This window comes from Sphaerodactylus townsendi, linkage group LG12 (genome assembly GCF_021028975.2).
Source record: "Sphaerodactylus townsendi isolate TG3544 linkage group LG12, MPM_Stown_v2.3, whole genome shotgun sequence".
NCBI classification, from domain to species: domain Eukaryota; kingdom Metazoa; phylum Chordata; class Lepidosauria; order Squamata; family Sphaerodactylidae; genus Sphaerodactylus; species Sphaerodactylus townsendi.
In genome coordinates this window covers 49,464,673-49,475,770 of record NC_059436.1, presented here as the reverse complement: position 1 = coordinate 49,475,770, position 11,098 = coordinate 49,464,673, and the positions used below count along the sequence as shown (strand labels likewise).

At 49.6% G+C, this 11,098-nt stretch overlaps 1 protein-coding gene across 1 annotated transcript in view; it reads right to left on the bottom strand.

The window, feature by feature from the left end:
- Positions 1 to 11,098, bottom strand: part of CEL (carboxyl ester lipase) — a 20,021-nt gene continuing 8,923 nt past the window's right edge. The window contains 8 exon segments of the mRNA XM_048512368.1: positions 1 to 256; positions 1,992 to 2,189; positions 3,841 to 4,044; positions 6,280 to 6,466; positions 8,347 to 8,391; positions 8,394 to 8,463; positions 8,616 to 8,723; positions 10,909 to 11,047. Of these exon segments, the coding sequence (XP_048368325.1) occupies positions 163 to 256; positions 1,992 to 2,189; positions 3,841 to 4,044; positions 6,280 to 6,466; positions 8,347 to 8,391; positions 8,394 to 8,463; positions 8,616 to 8,723; positions 10,909 to 11,047 (1,045 nt within the window). The 3' untranslated portion in view covers positions 1 to 162.

Sequence of the window (11,098 nt, the reverse complement as noted above, 5' to 3'; positions counted from 1 at the left end):
TGGTGGCAGCAAGCACAAGTTTAATGTCGTGGAGCGCTGGTCCTACTCCAGCATCATTAGGCGTTAGGTCATAGCGTTGGGAAGGCTGCGGTGGCGGCGACTGCCGAGAGATTGCTGCGTAAAGGTGCTCTTAGCCCCTGCTTCACGAGATAAGTAGTGAGGTCACTGCGCGGTGTTGATGTCCAGGTAGTGGCCTTGCACGGGATCGTAGGGGACCCAGGCAATGGGCACCGCAGATTCTCCCTTGTTCGGGTCACTACGAGAAACAGAACAAAAGATTTGTTGTTGTTTTTTTAAACTAGCAGGTTCCTCCCCAACGGAGTAGTCACAAGGAAACTTGCCTGCCCCACAACAGGCAGGCCAGCCATTCTCAACCAGGGTTCCCTGGTACCCTGGGGTGCCGTGAGCATGTCCCAGGGGTACCGCGGCAACACTACCGCCCCCCCCCCTCATTTTTGTGGTGTCTCCCACCGGTACCAGCAAAGACCTTGAACTGGCCCATGGGGTAGGGACTGACACAAGGTCAGCAGCCACCCCACCCCAGTGCTTCCCTTCACCTGGGAGAAGGTGGAAGTGGTAACAAGCAGGGAGCAATGGGAGGGGAAGGTGGCGGCAGGGGTACCTGACCTCGAAAAGGTTGGGAAACACTGAGGCAGGCAAACACAACGGAAGGAGGGACAGACATCTTAGCTCAGGTAACGGGTGCCTATTGGGAAAGGCTGCCCCCTGCAGAACTCAAGGAAATTGCCCTCGAACAAGAAGGGGAGATGGCCTGCTGTCGACAGCAGATAGCTATTTAGGCGTGGATCACTGCAACCGGCGTTTTGCCCTCAGCTTAAAAAGCAGGAAGTCTAAACACAAGAAAACGAGTCGGTTGTCTAAGCCGCTCTTGGAGAAAGCACCATTCTTAGCCATGGGGAAAGCTCGGCCTCGCCATTTCAGATGCGGAAGGTGTTATTAGAGGCCCGTGGTGGCAAACCTTTGGCGCTCCAGATGTTATGGACTACAATTCCCATCAGCCCCTGCCAGCATGGCCAATTGAATAGTCCATAACATCTGGAGTGGCAAAGGTTCGCCACCACTGTTATAGGCCCTCTAGGAGCAGCAGTGGCGTAGCAGGTTAAGAGCTCGGGTATCTAATCTGGAGGAACCGGGTTTGATTCCCTGCTCTGCCGCCTGAGCTGTGGAGGCTTATCTGGGGAATTCAGATTAGCCTGTGCACTCCCACACACGCCAGCTGGGTGACCTTGGGCTAGTCACAGTTCTTTGGAGCTCTCTTAGCCCCACCCACCTCACAGGGTGTTTGTCGTGAGGGGGGAAGGGCAAGGAGATTGTAAGCCCCTTTGAGTCTCCTGCAGGAGAGAAAGGGGGGGATATAAATCCAAACTCTTCTTTTTCTTCTCTTTAAAACCACAGCATGAACAATTGGGTCATTACTGCAAACAAGGGAAAAGGGGGCGGTTTTTCTTTTTTCTAAGTGCCAGGAGAGGCGTGGCGCCAAGGGGCCAGGGGGTGAACAACGCACTGGGCGTGGGCCCCTGCGGAGACATTCTTGGGGTGTGGTGGGGCATTCCAGGGATGGACGGGGTGTGTGTGTGTCAGAGGGGCACAGGGGGCGCGTGCGCACCGGGCATGGTTCCTTCTCGCTCCGTCCCTGCTTGCCAGAGCTTGACGGCAAGGACAGAAAGGTACATTTGGGTGGAACATGCTTCCAAAGCAGTTTCATTGCTCTGAAAACTTTCCGTCTCTCTCCACCCAGAAAGTCTTTGCTTGAGAGCAAATTTCTCTCTGTTCAAGACGCATTGAGCGAAACATTAGCACCAGTTTATCACAGTCCTCTACCAGGACGAACGGAGTCCAACCGATTTCCAGATCTAAAAGCCGAGCCAAAGACCGACTTGGCTCTTTTGAGATTTTAGAGGAGGCCAGTAGGGAAATAAGAGGCCGGCTGCCCAGGCAGAAGACCCCTGTAAGCGACCCAGGTCTCTTACCCAGTTCTGGCAAAGTTGGTCCAATAAGCAATCATGGCCTTCGAAACGGTTCTGTGCTGAGCTCGGTAGGCTAGCGGCGTGGCGAAGGGCTTCCCGAACACGTACTGGAGGTCGTCAGCGTGGTCCGCTCCTACCCAGCTGGGGTAGACGGGCATTCGAGACGACTGGGAGAACACGTAGCTGTAGGTCTTGCCGCTCCTGAATGCCGAGAGGGAGAGAGGCAGACGTGGAAAGTCAAGACAGGCACAGGAGTAAACGTTCCTCCAGGGGTCTGCAACCTGCGGCTCTCCAGATGTTCATGGGCTACAATTCCCATCAGCCCAGCCTGGCAGGGGCTGATGGAAATTGTAGTTCATGAACATCTGGAGAGCCACAGGTTGCAGACGCTATCAGCCGCCCATACAGAAACATGTGCTGGGAGGAGGAGACTCCCTGCAGAAGCTAAGCTAAAATCTCAGCGAGTGCTTCCAAGAGCTCTGAAACCACAGATGCCACCGGCTGCCTTTTGAAGTAATGGGTGGGGAGGAAGAAGGCCCACCGCAGCATTGGATTGGACTGCCAGCTGTTTCCCACAGAAGCCTTGATGCCCTGCTTGAGGGTTGCCCAGAAGCATCTGAATGGGAGACAGAATGCTGGATCTTAGCAGACCAGGAGATCAGCAGCAGCAGCAGCAAAAGGCCCTTGCTTTCACATCCTGCACATGAGCTCCCAAAGGCACCTGGTGGGCCACTGCGAGTAGCAGAGTGCTGGACTAGATGGACTCTGGTCTGATCCAGCAGGCTCGTTCTTATGTTCTTAAGGCCATTGCTTTCACATCCTGCACGTGAGCTCCCAAAGGCACCTGGTGGGCCACTGCAGTAGCAGAGAGCTGGACTGGATGGACTCTGGTCTGATCCAGCAGGCTCGTTCTTATGTTCTTAAGGCCATTGCTTTCACATCCTGCACATGAGCTCCCAAAGGCACCTGGTGGGCCACTGCGAGTAGCAGAGTGCTGGACTGGATGGACTCTGGTCTGATCCAGCAGGCTCTTTCTTATGTCCTTATGTTCTTATTAGGTCTGAGATTAAGAAAAGCCTTAGTTGGGAAGCATTGCTTTCTATCAGGTTACAATTGTAGCCCATACGGGATTAAAAAAGGATAAGGAAATAAAACCATATCTGGAGGGTTTTTTTTATAGCGCCTCAAAATTTAGCTTCACCTGTTGTATTTATGGAAATTATTTCTAAAGTTATCTAAAGGAACAGAAATTGAGATATTGTTTGAATATGGTTTGAGATCCACTTTGCTGTAACTCATGTATTGAGTGCGTGTACGCGAAGGTGTACTTTCGGTAACAGTATATTAAACAGTGTTATGGTTTGCACTATATATATGGGAGCAGCAGTGGCGTAGGAGGTTAAGGGCTCATCTATCTAATCTGGAGGAACCGGGTTTGATTCCCAGCTCTGCCGCCTGAGCTGTGGAGGCTTATCTGGGGAATTCAGATTAGCCTGTGCACTCCCACACACGCCAGCTGGGTGACCTTGGGCTAGTCACAGTTTCTCGGAGCTCTCTCAGCTCCACCTACCTCACAGGGTGTTTGTTGTGAGGGGGGAAGGGCAAGGAGATTGTAAGCCCCTTTGAGTCTCCTGCAGGAGAGAAAGGGGGGATATAAATCCAAACTCTTCTTCTTCTATATTTCAGCTAGAACTTTCCCAGAGGGAGCCCTGGAGGCCTGAGCCTTCCAAAGAAGTTCCCCCCTCCTCAGATCAGATTGTGACTGACTCCCGGGTGCAGGAATTTGTGTATCGCACCCACAGATATGCAGAAACAGTTCCCCCCGGCCCCCAAACCCGCTGGTGATACTCACCTGGCATTTTGAGAGTGGAGTTGGAGGGCCGCCTGGGTGGGGACCAGGAATATGTAATCCGTCTCCAGATCCACCACGGTCCGTTTCATGACTTCCTGGCTCGCGCCTTCACTCCAGACCTGGGTGTAGAGCGAGTAGGCGTGGTTGGCTGCATTCACGCCCTTCTCCATTGTCAGCCCTTGGATCGTGTTATACACCTCCTCCCTAAAATAAATTGTACAAGGTTATTAAAGACAATGAAGTTGATGGGCAAGAGGTACAGGACAGACAAAAATACTTCTGAATTCAACGAATAACTGGAATCCAGCGACAGTGGAGGTAGTGATAGCTTCAGAGAAGGCTTCCAAAGGGGGTGAGTGTGAAGAGGTTGTTCTGGTTACACAGTGGTTCTCAACCTGTGGGTTGGGACCCCTTTGGGGGTCGAACGACCCTTTCACAGGGGTCGCCTAAGACTCTCTGCATCAGTGTTCTCCATCTGTAAAATGGATAAATGTTAGGGTTGGGGGTCACCACAACATGAGGAACTGTATTGAAGGGTCATGGCATTAGGAAGGTTGAGAACCACTGGGTTACAGTATCAGGCAGATTCACACTAGCCTGACTAAGACCTCTGATCTCCGGATAGGAAACCAAAAGGCTTTGAATAAATTACACAAAGGAAGCTGGAGGCCAAACGGTTGTAGATCAGAGAGAGGTTGATTTACAGGGGTGGCCAGGAAACAGAGTTTACCTGAGAACCAAGGGGAGGGGGAAAGGGGAATTCTGATCCGGGCCGGGCAGGAGAAGCAACTCCTGATCCCAAGTCTGAAACAAAACAGCCTGGAATGATGCTAGAGCTGAGAAATCTACGTGTTAGAACATTTCTTAATTTTTGTTTTTTCAATAAAATATTTGGAAAACTCTGTGGTTTTGTCTGGAAAAAAGAACCCAGGATTTATAAGACAGGCGTGGATGCCCACATTGGTTCAACCTCTTCACAGTGAGGCATTCACGGCGGGAAGGTTCACCAATGACTACTAGCGAGTGAAGGGAACCTCTGTATTAAAAGGCAATAAAGCTCTGAATTCCAGCGCAACATCGTGGCTTCCCAAAGACTTACTGAAAGAGCATCATGGGAAGGTATTGGGCCTTCAGGGTAGCTAGCTGGCTGCAGGATGCTGCACTAGATGGACCGTTGGTCAGATCCAACAGGGTTCCTCTTGCATTCTGCTGGTTTTCTCCACATCGTGGCAGCATGGGCCAGGGCCAGCATCCACGTAAACGGGAGATGTCCCAGGCGCTAGCTGCACCAGGGAGCCACCTGCTGGCTCTTCCGTAGCCCTGCATATCCAATGGAGGTTGCCCAAGGAAATCAGACATCCAGAGTCAGGGTCTCTCTTCCGGGGGCAGGCATTCTCCTTGGCCTACTCTGGCTATGCTGACTGCAGAACTCCCACCAGGCTACATATAAGGAAGCTCAACTATAGCTTGTTGGCTCAACCGACAAACCGTGGTTTGCAAGCAGCAGCCAAAACGGACTCAAAAGTGGATTGAAATGAGATCGCGGATCAGAAACGGGAGCGATGTCGGACAAAGCCCAGAGGTTCTACTTGCGGAGGAGGCTGTGACCTCCAGCGCCCCAGATGGCTAGTTGTAGGTTTGGGAACTCAGAGTGTCTAAGTGTGGCTAGCAGATATCACCAGATTTATAGTGCAAGGCTAAATGGGAGTGGAGTCCTTAGCATTGAACTGTATATCTGAGTGCATTTTGATCTTACTCTTCTTCCAAAGAACTCTGGGTAGCGAATGTGCACATAGAAGCCAGAGGAGGAAGAAGAAGAGTTTGGATTTATATCCCCCCTTTCTCTCCTGCAGGAGACTCAAAGGGGCTTACAATCTCCTTGCCCTTCCCCCCTCACAACAAACACCCTGTGAGGTAGGTGGGGCTGAGAGAGCACCGAGAAGCTGTGACTAGCCCAAGGTCACCCAGCTGGCGTGTGCGGGAGTGCACAGGCTAATCCGAAGCCCTTTGAATAAGCCTGGTTCAAAAGGAAAATGGCATCTCAGCAGTGGCGTAGTGGCTAAGAGCAGGTGCACACTGATCTGGAGGAACCGGGTTTGATTCCCAGCTCTGCCGCTTTAGTTGTGGAGGCTTATCTGGGGAATTCAGATTAGCCTGTACACTCCCACACACGCCAGCTGGGTGACCTTGGGCTAGTCACAGCTTCTCGGGCTCCCTCAGCCCCCTCACCTCACAGGGTGTTTGTTGTGAGGGGGGAAGGGAAAGGAGATTGTCAGCCCCTTTGAGTCTCCTTACAGGAGAGAAAGGGGTGGATATAAATCCAAACTCTTCCTCTTCTTCTCTTCTTCTTGAAGTCTGGCTCGGTCTCTACGAGGGGACTGCAAATTATTATTTTATTCATTCATTCATTCATTCATTCATTCATTCTTTTCTCCTTACGGCGTGATCTTCACCAGGGGACGGTTGAGGGCAGGCATGTCGATGCTGGCAAAGAAATGCCCATCCATGTTGTTCACTCCGGCGATGTAATCAATGTCTGCGGCATTGGCAAAGAGATTCTCAGGGTGATCCGGGATGAAATCTCCATCGACCACCGGGGAAAAGGCAAGGTAGTGCACGAGGGGATCTGCGGGGGGAAGGGAGAAGACCAGAGGATCTGACCCAAAGAAAGAAGCAGGAGGGCCTCAGGAAGCCGCAGATCCCACACAGGTTTCTAGTCCTCATGGTGAACAGCCAAACTGGAGGACAGATATATCCTTTTGAAAAAAAACAGTCAGAGGGAAATCCCCTACAGGTATCAAACTCGCGGCCGTCCAGATGTCATGGACTACTGTTCCCATCATCCCCTGCCAGTATGATGCTAGTTGATGGGAACAGTAGTCTATAACAGTGGTGGCGAACCTTTGGCACTCCAGATGTTATGGACTACAACTCCCATCAGCCCCTGCCAGCATGACCAACTGACCATGCTGGCAGGGGCTGATGTATGAATCATAACATCTGGAGAATATAAATCCTCCTGCTGGTCTAACATCTGGAGGGCCGCGAGTTTGACACTGTCTTAACTCTGTTCTCTTGAAGACTGGAGCACATCTGAGCCTGGGCACTGATTAGAAGCACCTAGAAGGGGTGTTTTCTTTGGCATTTGGGTTTGTGGGGCTGGGATGGAACCAGAAATAGGGAAAGAGAAGAAAGAAGAGCACACACAAATAATTAGTAACCCACTCTCAGGAACTGGTCAGAACCTGCTGGATCCCACCTCTGTGTGGATCCCCACATTCCCTTTTCCCCCTCCTCTTGGTTCAACCTCTTCACAGTGAGGCATTCATGAAGGGAAGGTTCACCAATGACTACTAGCCATCATGAGTAACGGGCTAAAGCAGCCAAGAGTCCCAAAAGGAACGGCCCAGAGGGAGGGCTCTCTTGCTTGCTTCTGTGGTCTTTCCTCTGTCAGAGGAGCAATCCCACCGCATCTCGGCCTTAGCACACTCAGCTACTCAATCACGCTTTTCAGGAGTAGCCATTTATCCACCTCAGAGGGTCACTGGCTGCATCTCTGCATGAGTCACCGCAATCGGCCTTCCTGAGTCTGGAGGGTACAGAAAGATACTGGCAGGTGGGGCTCTGGTAAGATAGGGGTCCCCAATCTTTTTGAGCCGACAGTACATTTGGAATTCTGACACGGCATGGTGGGTGAAGCAACAAAATGGCTGCCACAAGAGGCGGCGCCAACCACAAAATAGCTGCTGACGCTGACCTTCAGTCGCAAAGTACAGATTCTTGAGCTGTGAAAGTAGCTGTTGCCAAAGCAACATTTTTTTTTAATCTGCACAGCCGATTGACTTTTTGATAGTCAACCCCCTATGTTGGCCCTCCCTGCTTCCTAAAAACACTTGGCAGGTGTCAGAAAAGGTGTTAGCGGGCACCCCGGTGCCTATTGGGGACCCAGATTTCAGCAGACCATTCATACTAAAACAGCCCCCTTTGCAAGGAATAGGAGCCCACCGCATCTCCAGTTGTCACTAAAACATCGGCCAGTGGTGGGATTCAGCTGGTTCGCACCACTTCGGCAGAACCGGTTGTTAAAATGGCGCTTGTATACAACCAGTTGTTAAATTTGTATTGTCGAAGGTTTTCACGGCCAGAATCACTGGGGTGCTGTGTGGTTTCCGGGCTGTAGGGCCGTGTTCTAGCAGCATTCTCTCTCTATCAGATCCTCTGAAGATGCCAGCCACAGATGCAGGCGAAACGTCAGGAGAGAATGCTGCTAGAACACAGCCATACAGCTCAGAAACCACACAGCACCCCAGTTGTTAAATTATTTGAATCTCTCCACCGGAACCGGTTGTTACATTATTTATTTTATTTATTTTATTTATTGTTTCGATTTATAAACCGCCCCATCCCCTGGGGGATTTGAATCCCACCACTGGCTTCGGCCCACTGAATGTTGGAGAAGGTGAGTCCTTGGCTTTCAAAACATGCAAGCCTCCGGCCAGCACCCACACTTCAGGTTGAGCACTTCCGATAGTGCATGCATCGTCAGAGCACGGGTCCATTGATCCATGAGCAGTTTGCCAGAGCCGCGGTGTTGTCTGTGGGGCAGCCAACCACCTGCCCTACCTGCAAGACACAAGCAAGAAGGGCACCCTCTTCAGCCACCTGGCTCCCACACCCACTCCCGACAGCCTCTGTGCCCTGTGGCTGGACTTCAAGAGGAGCTGGTGGGGGGGCCCTGGTGTGACACGGGACAAGGTGAACCGCTGCCGCTTTACCTTGGTAGCCCAGAAAAGGGGATTCTCCTGAATGGCCCAGGAGCACAAGCCAACTCCGCTCTGGCTGATGGCCCGTTTGATCAAGCCTTTATTGTAGGGAGACAGCGTCTGCGGGGCAGGGAGAAGGAGAACAGTGTTTTAGTAAAGAGTCAGCTGCAGAGCCCAGAACAATTACCAAACCGTATCACCGCTTGAGCCTACAAATCTAGCCACAGGAACCTATAAGATATGGGGCTGCAAGATAAGATCTCCAAATCCAAAACCTTTATTAGGCATAAACTGGTGTGTGTCAAGAATTCCAAATACAATAAGAAGATCATTATTGCGCAACTTGCAGTACACAGAGTAAAAACATAGCAACCGCTTCAGAGATTTCAACATTAGAGTTATTTAGAAGCTTGGCCATTTTTATTTTATCAGAAAGGAGCATCAATCCTGTTGGTAATACAGTTCTCAAATCAGTTCTGATGTTGTTGTATTTTGAACAGCGAAGCAGAATATGAAGCATTATCAGTTGTATCAGGACAAAAATCGACAACAGCGCTCATTTTTTGTGGAATACTAGAAGCGACCTTGAAGATGTACTAATGAGGAAAAGAGTTACACCTTGCTCTAGTCATGACCCATCTGCAATTGTAATTAACAAGATTGTTCCAACAGGTATATAGCAGGAGCTAGATTTCCTGAGGATAATCCAAAGAGAATATTGGAGAGCAAGAGCTTTGCGCTTTGCTCAGGAGAAAATGATAATTCTTGATCAAATAATCTAGTCTTTAAGCGATGGTAAATCTCCGGAGCGGTGAGCATTTGTAGGACCTCCCAAGAGAAGCCCAAGGAAAAGATCTTTTTTTCAATATGTAGCCACCATTTCGAAAGCTCTCTCATTTGTAAAGATAAGATCTCAACATTGTTTCAGCCTTCTAAACCCACAGAGGTTAATGGGCCAAGAAGGATATAAATTTGCTTAGAACTGCACAGTTAGTCAGTCAATTAAAAAAAGACAACTAAACAAATCAAATGCCTGCAAATTCATTATGGGTGCCAAACGCTATCTTAAGGAAAGATGTCCCGCCATCTTTCTTGCAGCTGAGGAATCTCCTTATTGAATCCGTGCCTAAGTCACCTATACATAAAGAATACATTGTTCAAAGGAAAGGTTATTGCACTTGTAGGCAATTTTATAGAGGTTTAATGTTCATATTTTTGTTCATTAGAACATTCCACCCCATCTTTCCTTGTTCTTCAAGGTGACTTACAATAATACTTTTAAAATATTTCCAGTTAAAACCAGAATAAAATAATAAATACACTATCTCACTCTGAGCCCACTTGGCAAGGACAGCGGGATATAAACCGAATGAATGAATGAATGAATGAATGAATGAATGAATGAGATACCTGCTGTTCAACCTACTTACAATAATACTTTAAAAATATTTCCAGTTAAAGAGCCAGAATAAAATAATAAATCACACTATCTCACTCTGAGCCCACTGTATGGCAAGGACAATGGGATATAAACCCGAGATGAATGAATGAATGAATGAATGGAGATAGAGATACCACCTGCTGTTCAACCTACTTACAATAATACTTTAAAAATATTTCCAGTTAAAACCAGAATAAAATAATAAATACACTATCTCACTCTGAGCCCACTTGGCAAGGACAGCGGGATATAAACCGAATGAATGAATGAATGAGTGAATGAATGAATGAATGAATGAGATACCTGCCGTCCAACCTACTCAAAAGCCCTTGCAAACACAGGCCTTCCAGCACCTCCTGAAGTTTTCGAAGGAGGGGGTCCCTCCCACCTCTTCAGGACGACCACTCCACAGAGCTGGAGCCACCATGGAAAATACTCTGGGCTCTGGTTGATGCCAGATGGACCACCCTAAGGGGTGGGATAGCCTATAGACAGCTGCCTGATGACCACAGTTGTCACACAGGGACATATGGAGGCAGCTGGTCCTACAGATATGTGGATCCCAGACTGCTAAGGGCTTTAAAAGTTGTAACCAGCCCCTTGAATTGAACTCGGAAACAGACCGGTGCTGGTTTTCCACTCAAGAGGAACTATCAAGAGAGAGAGAGAGAGAGAGAGAGAGAGAGAGAGAGAGAGAGAGAGAGAGTGTGTGTGTGTAGAAATATTCTTTGAGAGGAAGATCTTGTCCAAGGGTCCGTTCCTAACGGCACTGATACCACAGAGGATATGCCCAGCTGTACTTGTGAAATTCAGCATCTCGGCTGAAAGGGGCCAGCTCTTTTGAACGAGGAAGGAAGCCCGCACCTGCAAGGAGGCGCTAACACCCCCAGCCGATTCCCCAAAGACGGTGATGTTCTCGGGGTCTCCCCCAAAGGCCTTGATGTTTCTCTTCCGCTTTAGGCAATGGCCGTAATGTGTGTTGGTCTTTAGAGGCCCGTAGTTTTTTCCCTGCGAGAAGAGCCTGCAAGCAACACCTTTCAACCAGATCCTGTAC